Source organism: Oncorhynchus clarkii, chromosome 12 (genome assembly GCF_045791955.1).
Source record: "Oncorhynchus clarkii lewisi isolate Uvic-CL-2024 chromosome 12, UVic_Ocla_1.0, whole genome shotgun sequence".
NCBI classification, from domain to species: domain Eukaryota; kingdom Metazoa; phylum Chordata; class Actinopteri; order Salmoniformes; family Salmonidae; genus Oncorhynchus; species Oncorhynchus clarkii.
The window spans coordinates 35,519,297-35,541,513 of NC_092158.1; the positions used below are offsets into that span (position 1 = coordinate 35,519,297).

The window sequence follows — 22,217 nt, forward strand, 5'->3', positions numbered from 1 at the left end:
CAAAAAAAATACAGTTTTATATCTTTATGTTTGAAGCCTGAAATGTGGCAAAAGGTCGCAAAGTTCAAGGGGGCCGAATACTTTCGCAAGGCACTGTAAATGTAATAAATGTGTCTACTGTGGCATGCTAACTCCCCAAAGCAAAGCACATCATGCATTTTGTCTCAAAGTGCTATTTCCATGGCATTTCAACAGCTACAGTCCCTTCAGAAAGTATGCACACCTGTCATGTGTGCTCCCTCTCTGGCCTCTAGGTCACCTGGCTGCTTGATATGGTGCACACCTGTCACCATGGTTACGCACATAGTGACACTCAGCTGGACTCCATCACTGCCTTGATTATCTTCCCTATATATGTCACTCCCTTTGGTTTCTTCCCCAGTCGTCATTGTTTCTGTTTCATGTCTGTGCTTGTTCGTGTTTCTTGTTTTGTATTATGTTTTGTTTATTGATTAAATCACTCACTCCCTGACAGTAGTGGAGTGGGTAGTAAGTTTTAAGTTCCTCGGCGTACACATCACGAACAAACTGAATTGGTCCACCCACACAGACAGCGTTGTGAAGAAGGCGCAGCAGCGCCTCTTCAACCTCAGGAGGCTGAAGAAATTTGGCTTGTCACCAAAAGCACTCACAAACTTCTACAGATGCACAATCGAGAGCATCCTGTCGGGCTGTATCACCGCCTGGTATTGCAACTGCTCCGCCCACAACCGTAAGGCTCTCCAGAGGGTAGTGAGGTCTGCACAACGCATCACCGGGGGCAAACTACCTGCCCTCCAGGACACCTACACCACCCGATGTCACAGGAAGGCCATAAAGATCATCAAGGACAACAACCACCCGAGCCACTGCCTGTTCACCCCGCTATCATCCAGAAGGCGAGGTCAGTACAGGTGCATCAAAGCTGGGACCGAGAGACTGAAAAACAGCTTCTATCTCAAGGCCATCAGACTGTTAAACAGCCACCACTAACATTGAGTGGCTGCTGCCAACATACTGACTCAACTCCAGCCACTTTAATAATGGAAATTTATGGAAATGTATGTAAAAATGTATCACTAGCCACTTTAAACAATGCCACTTAATATAATGTTTACATACCCGACATTACTCATCTCATATGTATATGTATATACTGTACTCATTTAAACTGCTGCATCTTGCTGCATCTACTGCATCTTGCCATCTTTATGTAATACATGTATCACTAGCCACTTTAAACTATCCCACTATGTTTATATATCCTACATTACTCATCTCATATGTATATACTGTACTCTATACCATCTACTGCATCTTGCCTATGCCGTTCTGTATCATCACTCGTTCATATATCTTTATGTACATATTCTTTATCCCTTTACACTTGTGTGTATAAGGTAGTAGTTGTGGAATTGTTAGGTTAGATTACTCGTTGGTTATTACTGCATTGTCGGAACTAGAAGCACAAGCATTTCACTACCCTCGCATTAACATCTGCTAACCATGTGTATGTGACAAATATAATTTTATTTGATTTGAACTTGCTTCCTGACTCTCAGTGCACATCGCTACAACACTTCTTTACTTTATCCACATTTTGTTGTGTTACAACCTGTATTTAAAATGGATTACATTTAGATTTTGTGTCAATGATCCACACATAATACCCCATAATGTAAACGTGGAATTTTGTTTGTAGAACATTTTAGAAATGAAAAAATAAATAAAAGCTGAAACGTCTTGAATATTCAACCCCTTTGTTATGGCAAGTCTAAATAAGTTCAGGAGTAAAAATGTACTTAACAAATTGCATAATAAGTTGCATGGGCTCATTCTGTGTTCAATAATAGTGGTTAATGTGATTTTTGAATGACTACCCCATCCCTGTACCCCACACATACAATTATTTGTACAGTCCCTCAATTGAGTAGTGCATTTCAAGCGCTGATTCAACCACATAGACCAGGGAGGTTTTTCAATGCCTCGCAAAGAAGGGCACCGATTGGTAGATAAAAAAAGGAGATGCTGAATATCCCTTTGAGCATGGTGAAGTTATTAAATTGGGCTTTGGATGGTGTATCAATACACCCAGTCACTACAAAGATACAGGCTTCCTTCCTAACTCAGTTGCCAGAGATGAAGAAAACTGCACAGTGATTTCACCATGAAAAGAAGAAAGCCTATACAGAAATTAAAATATTTCCAAACATGCATCCAGTTTGCAACAAGGCAATACTGCAAAAGTAATACTGCAAAAAATGTGGCAAAGAAATGAACTTTCGGTCCTGAATTCAAAGCGTTATGTTTGGGGCAAATCCAATAGCACACATCACTGAGTACCACTCTTCATATTTCCAAGCACGGTGGTGGCTGCATCACGTTATTGGTATTTTTGTGATCGGCAAGGACTAGGGAGTTTTCTTTAATATAAATATATGGAATACATCTGTAAGCACAGGCAAAATCCTAGAGGAAAACCTGTTTCAGTCTGCTTTCCAACAGATTTTCTTTTCAATATTTAAAAAAAAAATGTAATTTTTTTTATTTTACCTTTATTTTACCAGGTAGGCTAGTTGAGAACAAGTTCTCATTTACAACTGCGACCTGGCCAAGATAAAGCAAAGCAGTGTGACACAGACAACAACACAGATTTACACATGGAGTAAACAATAAACAAGCCAATAACACAATAAACAAGTCAATGACACAGTACAAAAAAAAGAAAGTCTATATACAGTGTGTGCAAAAGGCATGAGGAGGTAGGCAATAAATAGGCCATAGGAGCAAATAATTACAATTTAGCAGATTAACACTGGAGTGATGAATGAGCAGATGATGATGTGCAAGTAGAGATACTGAGATTCTGGGGGACGAATTCACCTTTCAGCAGGACCACAACTTAAAATACAAGGCCAAATCTACACTGGAGTTGCTTACCAAGACGACATTGAATGTTCCTGTACACTTTTGGCTTAAAATCGTCTTGAAAGTCTATGGCAAGACTTGAAAATGGCTGACTATCAACAATCAACTTGACAGAGCTTGAATCATTTTTAAAGAATAATGGGCAAATATTGTACAATTCAAGTGTGCAAAACTCTTAGAGACTTAACCCAAAAGACTCCCATCTGTAATTGCCGCCAAAGGTGCTTGTACAGGGTTGACTCAGGGGTGTGAATACTTGTGTAAATACGATATTTCTGTATTTCATTTTAAATACATGTACAAACATTTCTAAAAACATGTTTCCACTTATGGAGTATTGTGTGTAGATGGGTGAGAAGAAGAAAAAAGTAATCCGTTTTGAATTCAGGCTGTAACACAACACAAAGTGCAATAAGAAGGGGTATGAATACTTTCTGAAGGCACTGTATAGTGCAGACTTGCAGGTGTTGCTGTTCTAAAAAAAGAGAGTCCACTTCTCAGCAGTATTTGATGAATGATATGCCACTTGCTGACATTAGAGTCACTCACTACCCATAATGACTTGGACACAGGAATACATGAGTATGGGGTATTTTACTTCTGCTTACAGTAGAGTTGTTATGAATAGGCTCTACTCCTCTACTCCTTCCCTGCTGCCTTTCTGCTCTTGGTGTTTCAAATTGTTTTGGTTCCGGCACAGCAAGACCAGCAATTCCCCATCTCTGTGTAATCAGGTAGTGGTTTTTCTATATGGTGTGTGTACAGTATATTTCCGAACCATCACAAGTCAAAATGTAACCCTCTGTAAGTGAGTCAGCTTTTTGATCCCATACATACAGTAACTCTACTTCTTTCACTCCACTGAGTGATTTGCAGTCTCTATTTAGCCCAGCCAAAGCCCATCCATTCTGCTCTCTCTCTCTCCCTCTTTATTTATTTATATGCAGGATTATTGGCCAGCCTCAGCAGGGAAAATATCACCTCAGCCAATGTGGTGACAGATTCCATCCACTCTCTGTCTCTCCACACCGACCCTACTACTTATCCTTCACAGCCAGGCATGCCAAACTCACTCTTTACCTCCATTCTTTCTCCAAGTTAGTTCACATTAATATTTTCAGATTGGTCAACAGGATTTTAAAGCAACCCTTAAACTCTTCAAAAAGCCTCTAATTCACTCTGGTTTCGCGCCCAGGCTCTGTCGCAACCGGCTGCGACCGGGAGGTCCGTGGGGCGACGCACAATTGGCCCAGTGTCGTCCGGGTTAGGGAGGGCTTGGCCGGTAGGGATATCCTTGACGGGCCGGGCGCAGTGCATGCTAACCAAGGTTGCCAGGTGCACGGTGTTTCCTCCGACACATTGGTGCGGCTGGCTTCCGGGTTGGATGCGCGCTGTGTTAAGAAGCAGTGCGGCTTGGTTGAGTTGTGTATTGGAGGACTCATGACTTTCAACCTTCGTCTCTCCCGAGCCCGTACGGGAGTTGTAGCGATGAGACAAGATAGTAGCTACTAAAAACAATTGGATACCACGAAATTGGGGAGAAAAAGGGGTAAAAAATGTTTGTTCAAATATATATAAAAAGGCCTCTAACTCCTTCCCTTTACTCAACTCGAACATGTTGTTGATACAGTGTGCCACGTTGATTGTGCATGACATACGGCATGGACTTTGTACTATAGCTTATACTGTATGTACTCCACATATTATGTGACTATTATAGGATGAATATCTATACTTCGAATGACCATCTATGCGGCCTCGATTTTACATTTGCGCCTTCTGTTCTCAGTCGTTTGGTTTTTAAGTAAATTCTTGGATCGAGATGTGCAATCATGCTGAAGCAGACTATTGGAGAGCATGTTATCTGAGCCCCCGGGATATAATTATGGCTTCAAATCTATTGTGGGGACTGGGGAGGTTATGGTACTATGGTAATAATCCCAAAGACATGATGGCAGCATGTATGATCTGCAGGAATAAAGATTTAAAGATAGAACCACAAAGAACAAGGGAAGCGTTTGTTGGGTTTGAGAATCTGTGGATCTGCAGATACTGGACGTTTCCCAAGTGCAGATAATATATCCAGGCAAATCCCCAATGCAATAATTTCCTAAACTCAATAGTCCGGAGAGCCAATGCAAAGCCAGGCGGTGACCTTCTGGTCTAATCCCAGGACTTTTGTACACTACTTCTAAACCAGCCCTTAAGCTGACACTCACAGAGTGATGTGTGTTACAGCTGCTGCTTATCCTCCATGGTCCTGGTAACTGTCTGTGAAACTAGACCATTTACCTGATTTACACCACTTCCGATCACCGGCAAATGCAATTACACCATCCTTCAAACGGCGCACAAATCAGATTCCTATTCATTGACGTGCCTCTTATGTGGTATACTGTATGTAGTAGACTATGGGAAATGGGGGGTTTATTGAAATCCTGCATTCGTTGAGTGCCTGCCTCTACTATATCCCCTTCTGCTATCTGCTATAGTAGGCCCATAAAATGTATCTGGTGACATTCTAGAACATTCTGGGCTTTAAATCAGTTGTGATCTGCAGATCCGCTCTCTAATCATACTATGCACTCTCCTCCTCCACATTATGATGTCATGTCCTGACTCTGACCCAAAGTCTTTGGGACCTGGGACCAAGAGATTATGTTTTGGCCAGAAAAAAGCCCAGTCAGTGTAAGTGCATTTAGGCTAGAGCTTTCATCAACTCATATGGAGGAACTATTGTGGAATATCTGTCCATTTAAGTCTTTGAGACCTGAGACACAGGCCAAGAGAGTTTCAGAGTTTCAGGAACCTTAGTGGAATATCTGTACATACTATAGTATTGCAAGTAAAGTTGGCCTTTGATAAGTAGAAAAACAATGCTAGAGTCTCTGTTTCTTGGCTAACTCATAGTTGGCAGTATCTATTTCTGCTAGAAGAGTTAGGATGATGATGTTAATTGTTGTCTGATGTTTGTCTGATGATGGAACCAAAAAAAACGTTAGTCTTTAAAAGAACATAAATACTATTTGAATCAAGGTCTGGAGGATGATGTGTCCCTTGGACTGTGACGGCTAGCGTTAACGTTTGCCTCCCCTGTCCCTGACTGACCATCCTGGCTGACCATTTCCTGTATCACAGTGACGCATATGGAAACCCCACTGTGAGTCTGTCTTCCGCACCAGCAAGAAGAGTGGAATGCCTGTGTGAGCCCAGGGCCTGAGAGATAAGCTCCAGTTTACCCAGTCACTCCCCATCCCGTCCTGTCTAGTCTGGTCACAGATCTGTTTGTGCCATCTTGCCAACTCCTGTGTTGAGTTGCCAAGACAGCACAAACATATCTGGGACCACCAGGCTATGTCCTGTCCAGTTGCTGCCTGGACAACAGGAAACCCCAGACAGAGAGAGAGATGGATATGATTTTTTATCTGACTGCTCTGTACCCCCCACGTCCACCTGACTGGAAAACATTAGACTGCACTTCCTGGAACTCCAGAGGGGGCGGGCTAGGGGTGGAAATGAGATGTGTGTGTGAGTGTGTGTGTGTGTGTGCACACACGTGTGTGGTGTGGAAATGAGACCGAGGGAGATTCTTTCCCTTTCAAAGGTCATTGATTCCTTCGTGATAGCAGTCAGCCACTGACTGACGGTACCACTGTGTCATTGCAGATGCCAACGGTTCTGACACTTGACCGGCCTGACTGGCCCCGTCCACTTATCTGTCATCGTCTCTCCCTCTCCTGTCCCCCGTGTAAATTAAATTAAAGATGGCTGGGCTGGGGGCTGCCTTTCCTTCCCCTCACAATGCAGCCTGTTACCTCTTGGCTGCTGGCTTGGCTTGGCTGGCTGGTAACGCTGGTGTCCAGAAGCCACTGAGCCACACGTCCCCTGCCGATCTGTGATTTCAAACCTCATCTTCATTAAAAAGATAGATATGGACCAGAGTGCATTATTGTGATGAGGTACTCATACTGTGTGTTATTAATTAATTAAACAATTAGTTAATGTAAACAAAGCAATCATTTCCGATTATTTCAGGAAGCCATTTCAACAGGACTTGAGATCAGAAGTGGGGTTACTAACAATGGTTCTCTCTGTGTGGACATGTGTTTTCTGGCATGTCAGCAGTATTCTGTGTAGAAACATGAATGTTTTAAGTTAAAAGTTGGAGTTTGGGTTAATGACTTTGGTCAAGCCTGTTGATCTTGGCTTCCACTGCTGGCTTCATTTGGCCGCCTGCAATCTAAATCCTGTTACTGTGGCTTCTCCTCCAAAACCCCCTATCCTGCAATGATTAGTCCATGATTCACTATTGTGAATATTACTTTCTTACCAAATGAGCACAAAAAAGAAAACTCCTGTCACAAAATGTTGTGTAGCCTTTCTCTTGTTCCTCAACATGACCGAAAGCCCATTCTACTTGGCAGCAGTATTTATCTTTCTTTCCAAAGCTAATGTTTCACATTATTTACACTTTTCTATCAATGAGAGCCAGTCTCCAGAGGTTGTTGGAGGATTTACATGGCCAAAAGTATGTGGACATCTGCTCGTCGAACGTCTCATTCCAAAATCATGGGCATTAATATGGAGTTGGTCCCGCTTTGCTGTTATAACAGCCTCCACTCTTCTGGGAAGGCGTTCCACTAGACGTTGGAACATTTCTTCAGAGACTTGCTAACATTCAGCCACAAGAGCATTAGTGAGGTTGGTCACTGATGTTGGGCGATTAGGCCTGTTTAGAATGTCAATGTATGCTGTAGTGTTAAGATTTCCCTTCACTGGAACTAAGGTTCCTAACCCGAACCATGAAAAACAACCACAGACCATTATTCCTTCTCCACCAAACTTTACAGATGGAACTATGCATTGGGGAAGGTAGTGTTCTCCTGGCATCCTCCAAACCTCCATATTCGTCTGTTAGACTGCCAGATGGTGAAGCGTGATTCATCACTCCACTGCTCCAGAGTCCAAGCGAGCTTTACACCACTCCAGCCGACGCTTGGCATTGCGCATGGTGATCTTAGGCTTGTGTATGGCAGCTCGGCCATGGAAACCCATTTCATGAATTTCCAGACAAACAGTTATTCTGCTGACGTTGCTTCCTGAGGCAATTTGGAACTCATTAGTAATTGTTGCAACTGAGGACAGACACTTTTTACGCACAGCACTCTGTGGTCCTGTTCTGTGAGCTTGTGTGACCTACCAATTTGCGGCTGAGCCATTGTTGCACCTTGACGTTTCTACTTCACAATAACAGCACTTATAGTTGCCCGATGCAGCTTTAGTAGGCCATACTAACTAACTTGTTGGAAAGGTGGCATCCTCTGACGGTGCCACGTTGAAATTTTGCTGCCAATGTTTGTCTATGGAGATAACATGAATGTGTGCTCGATTTTATATACCTGTCAGCAACGGGTGTGGCTGAAATAGCCGAATCCACTCATTTGAAGGGGTGTCCACATACTTTTGTTTATATGTGACTGACCACCTCAAGTTGGTCTTATGTAGCAACATTTGAAATTGTATTTTTTTACATTGGATAAAAGTAGAGACTCCGAGCTAGAAAATGGTATATCATACACTGCAGTTGAGGAACAATGGGAAAGTTGATAAACTTGTAAACCCACTTCTTAGAAAATGGCCCTTGAATATTTTGGTACACCTACTGGAGAGCTCTTCTTTGTCTACACCCCTTCAGTATCGTTCACACCCTCTTAAGCCTTAGCCCCACCCATCTCTTTAAGGATTCACATGTGAGGCCATGTGGTAAACACACACTATATCAAATAAAATCTATGTTTATTTGTCACATGCAGAGGATACAGAAGATGTAAACGGTACAGTGATAGTACTTGCATAGTAGCAATATCAAAAACAGAAAGTGTCAAGATAAAAAATATTTTATATTTTTAGATGACGCTTACCCGACACACTTGTCTAAATTGATGAGTCATGTGAAGGAAATGCTATAACCACCCCTCACCCACATCTAGCTAAGTGGAAGGGTCACTATTGTCTAGACATGTGCACATGTTCATGAAATACAATAGATGGCCTTAATCACGCCCATATACACCTGCTAATTTGATGGGTCATGTAATAAACCAGCCAAAGTAGAAACTTTTGTTTAGACATGTAGCTAGCTAGCTAAACGATGAACTGGCATAACCCCAACTCATACTACTACCAATACAGACATTGTCATAGCTGTAGTATGAATCTGCAGGTGGTTAAACCTAACAAACTAGGTTCAATGTTAGCTAGTTAACATTAGGCTATAACTATCAATGCAAATGGTTTTCTGATTCAAATAATATTGTAACACAGATCATACACATGACGTTAACTAGCGATCCAGCAAGCTAACGTTTGCTAGCTAACAAACAGTACACTTTAACTTGCGATGAAAATTACTTTCTGACAAAATTAGAAACTTATCAGACTGGAGCCATTTACCTCCATTTTGTTTGTAGCTACATCTTGTTTGGCCAGCTTTGTGTCAAGTCACTCCGGTTCATACTGACCGTGGTGTGTGCAGAAAGTAGCCCATCACTTTTTCCTTCTGATCTGTCGATAGCACCAGCTAAATTTAGGGCATCAATGTTGGGAAAAGTAGCAAAACTTTTGTTGTTCTCGATGGCTAATGTTATATCATATAATGCTAGGTGCGGTAGGGCGGCAGGGTAGCCTAGTGGTTAGAGTGTTGGACTAGTAACCGGAAGGTTGCAAGTTCCAACCCCCAAGCTGACAAGGTACAAATCTGTCGTTCTGCCCCTGAACAGGCAGTTAACCCACTGTTCCTAGGCCGTCATTGAAAATAAGAATTTGTTCTTAACTGACTTGCCTAGTTAAATAAAGGTTAAAAATTTTTTTTTTAAAAAGGACTGTCAACACATACTGAACAGCTCACATTATAGACAGAAGCCTGCTACGTGGCAGACCAATCCAAACTCATCTCCCGGCATGTCCAGCCCTTGCATTATCTCAGCCAATCATGGCCAGTGGGAAGGTTCTTGTTTATTTCCATGGCTAAACCAACTAGGCTTGTAATTTAACAATTTTATGGATGAAATACTAGTTTGTTATTAAGGCATATGAAGTTCACATGTTCCAGAAGGCATTTGTGCGAGAGAAAAAAACTTATTTCGATTTTAAAAATAATAATGTTTACGTTAAAATGCTGCTCCTGTGAAGTAGTGACATGTGACATACGCCTAGTTTCTTGAAACGAGTCATTCGCTATCTCTCTCCATAGATTTTTTGGATCTCTCTGTTACTCTCAGCCTTTCTCTCTCATCTCTCTTTTTCTTCCCCACTTTCTCTCTCTCTCACCATTTCAGTAACCCATAAAAATAAGGAGTTGTCATTGTCTGTCAAAGGCTTGGCAAGTCAGGCCCAGATAACTTTGGAGTCAGGAAGCGTTTGTCCCAACTGAGGATTTTAAATAGTTGGCTATTAATTCACAGCTTGTCTTCTTTGTGCTTTCCTTTAACTTCTTTTAAATTGTGAAACATATGGTGGATCATGAATACCCTGAAAGTAGGCTTAGCTTAGGGGTTTAGAAGTTATGGATGGTTTTATATGTTGTGTTGGAAGAGAAAAGTCAAATCGGTCTATCTTCTGCACTGTATCAAACATGTCGATCTCAGCATAGATAAATTGAGGCACTGAGGCTTTTCTTCAATGTTCTCCTTCCTATCACCCCCCTTTTATAGCCCAGCTAGCATCTGAAAACTGGCACCTCTCCTGGATAAAGCATGCCTCTGCTCTCCTCTGAGATTGGCGGACTGTTTGATGAGGATAAGATGAGATGATTCCCATTGAGCAGCTGCTCTGTCTTGGCCTTGAGGCTGCATGGCCAACAGTGCCACTAACTATCACTGCCCATACCTGGCTCTATGTGAGACCGAACCCTCCTTTTGGACAGGGATGGGTTGGCTACAGTAACGCTGAGAGAGAGAAAGAGTGAGAGAGCGAGAGAGAAAGAGAAAGAGAGTAAGAGAGAGAGAGAGGGTTCCATTTTGTTTTCTTTCAAATACTTTGAGCGTTCAATTAAGCCTGTCTGCCAGATGGACGGGGTTTGCACATTTGGAACTATTCCATTGGCTCTAATGTGCCAGGCAAGCTCAATCAAGCACTATTTCAAATACTATTTGAACGCAGGTCTGGGGCCTCATTTGTAAACACAAAATATGCCCCAAAATATGTGTTAGCCAGTTTTCACGCAAAATTTGCCATTTATAAAAACTGAATTTGACGTGCTTATCCTCCCGCACACTGTAGACCATGGGTACGCACAGTTTCTAGTGGTTGAAGTCTTGCATTGCAAGAAAAATAAGCCTAGTAGTAGCCTTGTGCAAATGGGGAATATATGATGACATTCTTATTTATAACAAAAAACAGGTAGTTAAATATAATAACAAGATTTAATCATTTGCCGTTAGTAAGAAGAGATCAAAAATCTCGAAATCTTTATTTTATCTTTGCATTCTAAAATAATTTGAAATAGGTATATTAAAACTCCTCCCCTTTTCTGACTGTGATGGTTTCATAGGCAACTCTTGAAATAGCCTATAGGCCTACAACAAGTTTGGATAGGCTACCATTCATCCCTTCTCTCATTTATTGGACCTACTTCACATTAGTAAATAGATCCAGCTATTTGAAGTATTTTGCTTGTTGCGATCCAATCTGAAGCACAGTTAAACGATCTCCATTGACATTTGTAGGCTTTACATTTGTTTTTTTATAATCACGGTTTCCGATTTCGGTTTCAATAATTTTTTCAAATGTTAAATGCACTATGCATTATGTGGGTTGAATTCTGTAACAACACAGAATAAAACAATTAATACAAGTCCCATGATGGTAGTGACTGCCCATTACGGCTCACTTGTTAACCATCATTTATTCACTTTACTTTTATAAAATATTTCAGTTATTGTGTAGTATATATTACATTTGTTTTATTTGATGACTTTATTATTTCATTCCAAGTAATCATCTCATCTCCATAGAGCTGCTGCGTCTGCTGTCTGACAAAATCCCTATTTTGTAGTTCTTCGAAGTAAATAAGGCATACTTTTTTCTACATGTATTTTCATGTAGATACCTCACAAAGCAACCGTTACTCACTATTTCACCTCACTATCCATACAAGAAATGACCAGGCGCATCTCTCATTTAATTGGGCCTATTAGATAGGCTATTATAATTTGAACTTTTTTGCTCTAACCTTTGCATTCGACAGGGAGCGTGGTTTATGACATACAATAGGATTTAACAGCTGAACAGGCAGTTGATCTTTTGCATTGAAGTGTGTAGGCTACCACTGTAAGAAGGCCTTCTGCAGTAAAAAAAATGTTATACAATGTTTCAGAATACGCTGTCAGTGCAGCATATTTAGGTTCGGGAAAAAGTAAATGTAAAACATTATTGAATTCCAACAATCTGTTTACAGGTCCACCAAAAATGTGCTATTGTTTTCATCTTTCAGAAATGGTCAGAATGGCTGTGTTCCAGCCAGCCTTCCTTTCTCTGTATTGTATTTTAATGTACTGTAAATGTTTACGTACGTATTAGTTGGCTTGTTTTGCACACAGATTTATGTCATTGCTATGTGCACAGGGACAAGCTGTAGTGAAGTCATGGTAAAAGGGAGGTGAGTCCTCCCAACGAGGAAAGTGAGTTTATACAGTCCATATGGGTTTTATTCAGTTGGACTGGGAAGTAGAAGGAGAGCGTTACTGTATGTGGGGGCTGTGAATGGGAGATGTCCCAGAGTCCCACTTCAACTCCAAACATTAGTCATCTTAATGGAAACGGACTGAGCTTAAACACATATGTCTCTCTCTCTCATTCACTCTCCTTTTATTAATCTATCCCTCTCTTTCACTTTCCTTCTGTTACTCTTCCTCTATATGTTATATAATAAGAATAAGAGCAATTGGCATGAATATGCCCCACATGACCTATAGGTCTGGCCTATATGCTGTTTTTGCCACTGTGCAGAGATTATGGGGAGTTGTGAAGTGTGTGTGTGTGTGTGTGTGTGTGTGTGTGTGTGTGTGTGTGTGTGTGTGTGTGTGTGTGTGTGTGTGTGTGTGTGTGTGTGTGTGAGTGTGTGAGTCTGTCAGTCTGTCAGTTTCTGTTAATACACATACCGTACATGCATCCCCAAACATCTTAATATGTCAATCTGTAATGTATTATGATGTAGTCGTTTTTTAACCTAACACAACTGATTTTATCACAGTCTTTATTCATAAACAAGTAGCTGTTAAAATGTTAAAATCTTCCATGTGATAATACATAATTTAGGTGTGTATGGCCTCATTCTGTCTGTAGTGGATGCATCCACTGTAAAATGCACAGAGAAGTAAGTGATTATAGATTTTTAATGGCAGCCTGGGATCTTGGCAAAGCAAAGGCTAGTCCACTGGGAAATACACTAGAGTTCACTTGACCTGACTGATGGAGAACCAATGCAAAGTTGATTAATGGGCATTTAAATGACTGGCTTTTGCTTGCTCTCACTCAAGCGGAGTAGTTAGGTCCTTATTTTTTGACTGAAGGCAAACCGCAATGTCTGTCTGCAGTCACTCTGTGTGCCAGCCAATCTGCCATGTTATTTTTTATAGCTTTGATATTTAATGTTTTACTGGAACTATTTGTCGTTTTATTGTGATTTTATTTTATTATGAAAAGAAAGTGTCCAGCGTCCTTGTTATATATATATATATATATACATATGTGTGTGTGTGTGTCATTTTTATTTTTGCAAGCTTAGCAATTTACGATTGTGTTATTGTAAAAAGAAAGCACACCGAGTTCCGAGCTCCTTGCTTTATATAGAAGCATAGTTGAGTGCTGATAAAGTAAGTTAGGTCTCTGACTCCTTTCTCTGTGGTCCCGGCCTCAGCAACACTCTCCTTTTCATCCACAGAACCCCACTTTAAGAATGCTAAACCACGCTGTGCCCCTGAGATTGTCTGAGGCTTGGCAGGCTTGGCAGGCACAGCCAGCCCGTACAAAGGGGTGATAGTCCCTGCAAAGTGCCCATCAATGGAGAAGTGCTTTAAGAGCCCAGAGGGGTGTAGGATTTCCATTCCAAATGAGCCCAGACTATTTGTTTGTGAGTGTGTGTTTGTTTGTAGGTGTGGATGTGAGCCAATGTGCCAGTGTATCTTGAATGTTTTGTGTGTGTGCGAGTGTGGATGTGTGTGTTGTTTATGGGGTTATACAGAATCCTGGTCTATCTCTTCTTGCCCAGGCTGTGCAGTAGTCTGTGCCCTCTGGAGTTGATGGCAGTCAGTCTAGTGTGTCATCAACACAGCGCTCTTTTTGTGTCTGTCCACTGACTGGGCTGCTTTGTGCTGGAACGTTCCATGTGTCCCGGACCATTCCTGGTCATCCCTAGTAACAAGAACCCCCTGTGTCTGTGTTGCTGTTTGCTGATAATTTTAAAACAAACAATAAAAGCCTTTCAGATGGCGCCCTGCTCACGCGGGGGATGAATCAGTAAAAGCTCTTCGTATTTGAGAGAGAGAGGTCTGGAAAGCCATCCGGGGCCTGTGGACCCACTGGAATGCTATAAGGCGGAGGAAGCCTTCAATGGCCACAGTAACACAGACACAGTGCCAACCAGCCAGTCATTCAGCCATCAAAACAAATAAATGGATCTATGAATATTGTTGAATGATTGACCCTTGTTGATGACAATTGCAACACCTGATGATGACAATTGCAACAACATATTATCACTGCATCACAATAGAGCTTCAATCTGAGTGGGAAATTGTTTCTATTGAATGGTAAGGACATTACAGGCATTAGTCCAAAGCATTATCACTTTACTAGTGGCCTTTCAAAAAGAAAGCAGCAGACTCTGAATGTGTGTTTTGATCATCTTTTTCAGGCGTCCAATCAGGATCCAAGAAGTCTGGTATCCCTGCCCCCAGGGAGATTCCTCCCACCATGACCCGGGACCGTGTGTCGCTGAGGGACCAGCTGCGGACCTCCACGACCAAGAAGATGGTCCCCAGCGCCAGCACCTCCAGCCTGGCCACCCTGGCAGCCAAGCACCAGCGTGGCTCCACCACCACAAAGCCCAGGGTGGACGCCGAGGGCTCGGAGAGAGGCTTCCTGGAGTGCCAGGTGAAGGAGCTTCTGGCCGAGGCCAAGGCCAAGGAGTTTGAGATCAGCAAGCTGAGGATAGAGCTGCAGCGCTGCCGGGGGAAAGCCTCGTTGTCTTCATCCCCCTCGCCTCACAACACCCCCTCCACCCCACCCGAGGGTGCCCCCGATCAAGGCCAAGGTCTATCCCAGCATGCCACAGATGCCCAGGCCCTGGTAGGGGAGCTGAGGGAGAAGAACGGGAAGTTCCAGAGGGAGCTGGCGGCTCTGAGGGAGGAGAACCAGGCCCTGAAGGAGAAGCTTCTCTCCCTGGAAACTTTGAATGCCTCTCCTCTGTCCAACAACACTACCACCACCACCAGCCCCTCCAAGCCCTCCGTCAACGGCCTCCCCTCAGAAAACAACACTAGTCCCCCAGCCAAGTCACCCACACCCAGCCCGCTCAAAACCTCAGTCTCCTCCGGCAGTGACATCACCAAGGGCTCGCCCTCTCCGGACTCCTCAGAGTTTGAGAAGATCCCGTCGCAGTCTGACTCAGTGAGCAGCAGTGGTGTAGGGGTGGGGAAGGGTCCGGGTCGCGACCCCTCAGTGGAGAGCCTGACGGAGCAGATCCAGAAGATGGAGGAAAGTCAGCACAGCACGGCAGAGGAGCTCCAGGCAACACTACAGGAGCTGGCCGACCAACAGCAGGTGGTCCAGGAGCTGACGGCTGAGAATGAGCGCCTGGCCGAGAGGAAGGGCCTCCTACAGACGTCGCTGCAGCAGCAGAGGGAGAGGGTAGAGTTGCTGGCCCAGAAGAATGAGGCCCTGGCCGGGAAGCTGCAGGAGGTGGCCCAGGTCCAGAGCGGGGATGAGTCCCGGGCAGCTGAGCTGGAGCAGCGCTACACTGACCTGGTGGAGAGCTCTCACTCAGAGAGGGAGAAGCTGGTGGACATCCAGCAGCAGCTGACGGGGAGCCTGAGGACCCTGGAAGAGGAGCACCAGGAAACCCAGGGGCAGGTGAGGTCCCTCAGGCAGGAGAGGGATGACCTCCAGGGCCGGCTGGAGAAGGAGGTGGAGGCCGGGGGTGAGATGACGCGGGAGGCTGAGGAACATAGGGCTGCAACGGATGCCCTGAGGGTGGAGAACGGACGGCTCAAAGCCCAGGTGGACCTAGAGAGACAGAAGGTTGGGGAGCTGAAGGCCATGCAGAGTGCTGGGGACAGCACAGAGCTGCAGAGGCTGCTGAAGGCGGCCCATTCTGAGAGAGACAGACTGGAGGGGGAGGTAACAGAGCTACGGCAGGAGCTGCTACAGGCCCAGACTGACACTGAACACGCACAGGGACTGCTGTCCAAGGTGGGTGGGACACCAAGCCATATAGAATAGAATCGAGTAGAAACTTTATTACTCACCAAGGTGGGTGGAATACCAATTTGCATCTCATCCTCGAGCAGTCGGGGTGAGAAATGGGTGCGAGGCGGGTTCTGTGGGGTTATTTAAGATACTCTTTAGGTAGGGTTTCAGATGTTTTCGGAAGATGGACAGGGACTTTCTTGCCCTAGCTTTAGGGGGAAGCTGGTTCCCCCAATGGGGTGCCAGGACAGAGCTTTGACTGGGCTGAGCGGGAGCTGCCCTCCCGTAGGGGTGGGAGTGCCAAGAGACCAGAGGATGCAGAACGAAGTGCTCGGGTTGGGGAGTAGGGTTTGAGCATAGCCTGAATGTAAGGAGGGGCAGTTCCTCTTGCTGCTCCGTAGGCAAGCACTATGGTCTTGTAGTGGATACAAGCTTCCTACACAATACCTCATCTGCCATGATGGTTTGAATTAGGATAAATATTGTATTGCTAATGAAGACAGGCTTTGTGGCTATAGTTCAGCACTTTCCCTCACCACTCTCCAACGTATGAACTCATGTTCTATGAAATTGTTTTCATCTGCTTATAGGATCAGAGAGCGTGAGTGAGCAGTGGTTTTCCTCCACAACACCACACGTCAGCAGCCTGGGCTGTGTGGGTTTAGGGTACCTTCTGTGGTTGTTGATGTGAACACGGGGTGTGTCCTAGTCAGCTGCCTCTGACTGATGTCATAACTATTTGACTCTACACTGGGGTGGTCCAGTCAGGAAAGACCTGGGTTCATACAGTATTTGTTTTCTTTCAAATACTTTTGCCCCGTTTCATTGAGCCTGCCTGTTGCAATGGAACCAATGGAATAGTCCCAAATGTTGAAATGCTGACCATCTGGCACACGTTGAATCAAACATTAAAACTATTTGAAAGAAAATAAATCCTATCTGAACCCTGGCAGGTCAAGTCGAGTGACATATGACTCAGGCTTCTGGCTCCTGACAAACGGGTGTGAGGGCGAGGCCGGTAAATAATGACTTCAGTCACTAACGTCATGCTCTACATACTGTAAGAAGACGTGCTGTGGAGAATGCATTGTGTCATCAATATCTTTTTTTAATACAATACATCATGCCTGGGGGCTTTCACAGTATGTGACCCAGTAACCCAGCATGTATTGTAGCCTATGATGGAGCTGTACAGATGTAGGATCTTAATTTCAAATCAAATCAAATTTTATTAATCACATGGTTCGTAAACAACAGGTGTAGACTAACAGTGAAATGCTTACTTAGGGCCCAACAATGCAGAGAGAAATAAAATAGAAAAAGTATAGAAAAATAAAATGTAATAATACAAGTAATAATAAATACACAATGAGTAACAATAACTTGGCTATATCCAAAGGGTACCAGTACCATGTCGATATGCAGGGGTCATTGAGGTATATATGTAAATATCCAGTGCATTCGGAAAGTATTCAGACCCCTTGACTTTTTCCACATTTTGTTACATTACAGCCGTATTCTAATATTGATTAAATAGTTTTTACAGGTTTTTATAAATATTCAGACCCTTTACTCAATACTTTGTTGAAGCACTTTTGGTATCGATCACAGTCTTCTTCTTTGCACACCTGTATTTGTGGAGTTTCTCCCATTCTTCTCTGCAGATCCTCTCAAGCTCTGTCAGGTTGTATGGGGAGCATTGCTGCACAAATTTGAACATAAAGTGGAAAAAGTCAAGGGGTCTGAATACTTTCCGAATGCACTGTAACTAAGAATAATTGACAGGTAGTAAACAGTAGTAGCAGCGTATGTGAAGAGTCAAAAAAAGTTAGTGCAAAAAAGGTCAATGCAGATAGTCTGGGTAGCTATTTGGATAACTATTTAACTAACTATTTAGCAGTCTTATGGCTTGGGGTAAAAGCTGTTCAGGGTCCTGTTGGTTCCAGACTTGGTGCAACTATTTAGCAGTCTTGTTTAGCAGTCTTATGCCTTCGGGGTAGAAGCTTTTCAGGGTTCTGTTGGTTCCAGACTTGGTGTGTTGGTATTGCTTGCCGTGCGGTAGTAGAGAAAACAGTCTATGATTTGGGTGGCTGGTGTCTTTGACAATTTTTAGGGCCTTCCTCTGACACCACCTGGTATAGAGGTCTGAATGGCAGGACACTATGTAGCGCCTTGTGATTGGATGCCAAGCAGTTGCCATACCAACGTGGTGATGCAGCACGTCAAGATTCTCTCAATGGTGCAGCTGTAGAACTTTCTGAGGATCTGAGTACCCATGCCAAATCTTTTAAATCTCCTGAGGGGGAAGAGGTGTTGTCGTGCCCTCTTCACAACTGTGTTGGTGTGTGGACCATGATAGGTCCTTAGTGATGTGGACACCAAGAAACAGTGGACACCTGCTCTAGTACAGCCCCTTCAATGTGAATGAGGGCGTGCTCGGCCCTCCGTTTCCTGTAGTCCACGATCAGCTCCTTTGTCTTGCTGACGTTGAGGGAGAGGTTGTTGTCCTGGCACCACACTGCCAGGTCTTTGACCTCCTCTCAACAGACACTGGGAGACAAATTTACCTTTCAGCAGGACAATTGCCTAAAACACAGGGCCAAATATACACTGGAGTTGTTTACCAAGACAACCTTGAATGTTCCTGAGTTGCCTAATTACAGTTTTGACTTAAATCAGCTTGAAAATGTATGGAAAGACTTGAAAATGGCTGTCTACCAATGATCAACAACCAACTTAACAGAGCTTGAATAATTGTTTTAAGGATAATGTGTGAATATTGTATGTACAATCCAGGTATGCAAAGCTCTTAGAGACTTATCCAGAAAGATTCACAGCTGTAATCGCTACCAAAGCTGATTCTATCATGTATTGACTCAGGGTGTTGTAACACTTATCAAATTTTTTTTTAAATCCCATGAATTAAAAAATATTGTATTTTGTATAGATCATTGACAAAAAATGACATTTAAATCCATTTTAATTCCACTTTGTAACGCAACAAAATTAGAAATAAGTCAAGGGTTGTGAGTTCTTTCTGAAGAAACTGTATATTATCCATGTCCTTGTTCAGCCATGACTCTGAGAAACACAGCATATTACAGTTATTCAGGTCCCGTTGATACAGTAGGATAGTCTCGAACAGAGCTCGTCCAGTTGGTTCTCCAGTGTTTGTACGGTCGCCAATTGAATTAAGGGTAGAGGCGGTTTATGTACTCGCCGACATAGTTTCATCAGGTAGCCCTCACGTTGGCCTCTCTTGCGCCGCCTTTTTCTTTTTCGAGTCTCGGGGACTAGGGTCTGGTCCCGAGTGAGCATTATGTCCTGCGCCTCTGACTCATTGAAGTAGAAATCTTCATCCAAATTGAGGTTAGTGATCACTGTTCTCATGTCAAGAAGCTCTTTTCGGTCATTGGAAACGATGGCGGAAACTTTATGTACAAAAAAACACACACAATGATAGGGTTGGTCAAGAGCCCGATTAACGGCTGCTATCCATTGCAGTGCCATTTTAGATAATTTGAGCCAGTTTGCTACAGTAGGAATAATCTTGCAGCAACAGGAAATGTGAATTATTATGTGGATTATAATCAATTTACATTTTTCTAGGGGTTGATAGATTTTTTTCAAGTCTGAAATTGAAAAGTGGAAATTACAAACTTCATAAGCCTTTTAAAGCCTCAAATACACTAGAAGTTAAACATTTCCTGCATTGCAAGTTCTCCTGCAACAGGATGATCAAATGAAGATGCTACATCTGTAGTAGGGAATGCATGGGTGATTGAGGTTACTGTCAATAGTGTATCAGGAAGTGAATTACCTGAAGCAGGAGACAGGGGCTCGAGACACTAAACTGTAAAATCAATGATTCATCATCACCTTTTTACCCAGCAGCCAGTTACACTGTAGTGTAGGCTATGCTATCAGATTGGCTTTAGAGGAGTTCCTACTAAACTCTTGTGCCAATGAGTCTCTGTGGACACTGGCAGGGCTGACGTCCAACAGCTTTTAACAGATTTTTATATTTTATTACGTCAGACTACAATAGAGTATTAGCAGTTACAGTCAGAGTGTCATACAGATCTAAGGCTGTGGTTACAATAAGGGATGTGTCACTGTCAGTTATGCTAAGGGATATGCACACATACCCAAACTTGAGGACGTCTGGTGGTTTAGATGTGTTAATGGTTAAGTAACCCTTAATTATCTAGTGATCACAAAACCTCTGAGGACATGGAATGATAAATTAAGTACAATAGGCCTAATTCTGTCGAACCTCTGCAGTCACACCTGCTTTATGTAAAGGCCTTTTGTATTCTCCTTTCATGTTTAATATAAAGGTAACAGGTACATGAATGGACATTGAAAAAGAGGGTACACGGTCACTACAGACACAGGGCCATCTTATGGTGGCAGCCAACAGGACACCTGTAGAAAGAGGCCTGTTGAAGGATGTTTGGACTAACCAATCAGGCCATCTCTTAGATGGCTCTATGTGTGATAACCAATCAGGTCATCTCTTACTATGTCTCGCCATGTGACTAACCAATCAGATCATCTCTTACTATGTCCCAGGCTGAGGCTGAGTGCAAGCAGGTGGCAGAGCGAGCCGTAAGGCTTGAGGAAACGCTGAGTGGCCAGGTCAGTGCCCTGGAGAAGGGGGGGCAGCAGGCCAACGGCCAAATCAAGGACCTGAAGGAGACCATCTTTGAGCTGGAGGACCAGGTGGAGCAGCAGAGAGCCGTCCACCTCCACACCAACCAGACCATCCTGGACCTAGAGCGTACGTTCCCTAATTAGTGTATACAGTGGGGCAAAAAAGTATTTAGTCAGCCACCAATTGTGCAAGTTCTCCCATTTACAAAGATAAGAGAGGCCTGTAATTTTCATCATAGGTAAACTTCAACTATGACAGACAAAATGAGGAGAGAAAATCCAGAAAATCACATTGTAGGATTTTTTATTAATTTATTTGCAAATTATGGTGGAAAATAAGTATTTGGTCACCTACAAACAAGCAAGATTTCTGGCTCTCACAGACCTGTAACTTCTTCTTTAAGAGGCTCCTCTGTCCTCCACTCGTTACCTGTATTAATGGCACCTGTTTGAAATTGTTATCAGTATAAAAGACACCTGTCCACAACCTCAAACAGTCACACTCCAAACTCCACTATGGCCAAGACCAAAGAGCTGTCAAAGGACACCAGAAACAAAATTGTAGACCTGCACCAGGCTGGGAAGTGCCAGACGTGTCCCCCTGCTTAAACCAGTACATGTCCAGGCCCGTCTGAAGTTTGCTAGAGAGCATTTGGATGATCCAGGAGAAGATTGGGAGAATGTCATATGGTCAGATGAAACCAAAATATAACTTTTTGGTAAAAACTCAACTCGTCGTGTTTGGAGGACAAAGAATGCTGAGTTGCATCCAAAGAACACCATACCTACTGTGAAGCATGGGGGTGGAAACATCATGCTTTGGGGCTGTTTTTCTGCAAAGGGACCAGGACGACTGATCCGTGTAAAGGAAAGAATGAATGGGGCCTCGTGAGATTTTGAGTGAAAACCTCCTTCCATCAGCAAGGGCATTGAAGATGAAACGTGGCTGGGTCTTTCAGCATGACAATGATCCCAAACACACCGCCCGGGCAACGAAGGAGTGGCTTCGTAAGAAGCATTTCAAGGTCCTGGAGTGGCCTAGCCAGTCTCCAGATCTCAACCCCATAGAAAATCTTTGGAGGGAGTTGAAAGTCCGTGTTGCCCAGCAACAGCCCCAAAACATCACTGCTCTAGAGGAGATCTGCATGGAGGAATGGGCCAAAAGTCCAGCAACAGTGTGTGGAAAC

The 22,217-nt window shown here is 43.4% G+C and overlaps 1 protein-coding gene across 4 annotated transcripts in view; it reads left to right on the plus strand.

Annotated features, from left to right (window-relative positions):
* The window catches only part of LOC139423124 (cytospin-B-like), a 172,412-nt gene that overhangs the window by 89,151 nt on the left and 61,044 nt on the right, over positions 1–22,217 (plus strand). For all 4 annotated transcript variants that reach the window (XM_071174795.1, XM_071174793.1, XM_071174794.1 and 1 more), the window contains 2 exons: positions 14,822–16,377; positions 20,950–21,157. In XM_071174795.1, the coding sequence (XP_071030896.1) occupies positions 14,822–16,377; positions 20,950–21,157 (1,764 nt within the window). The remainder of the gene's footprint in view (positions 1–14,821; positions 16,378–20,949; positions 21,158–22,217) is intronic.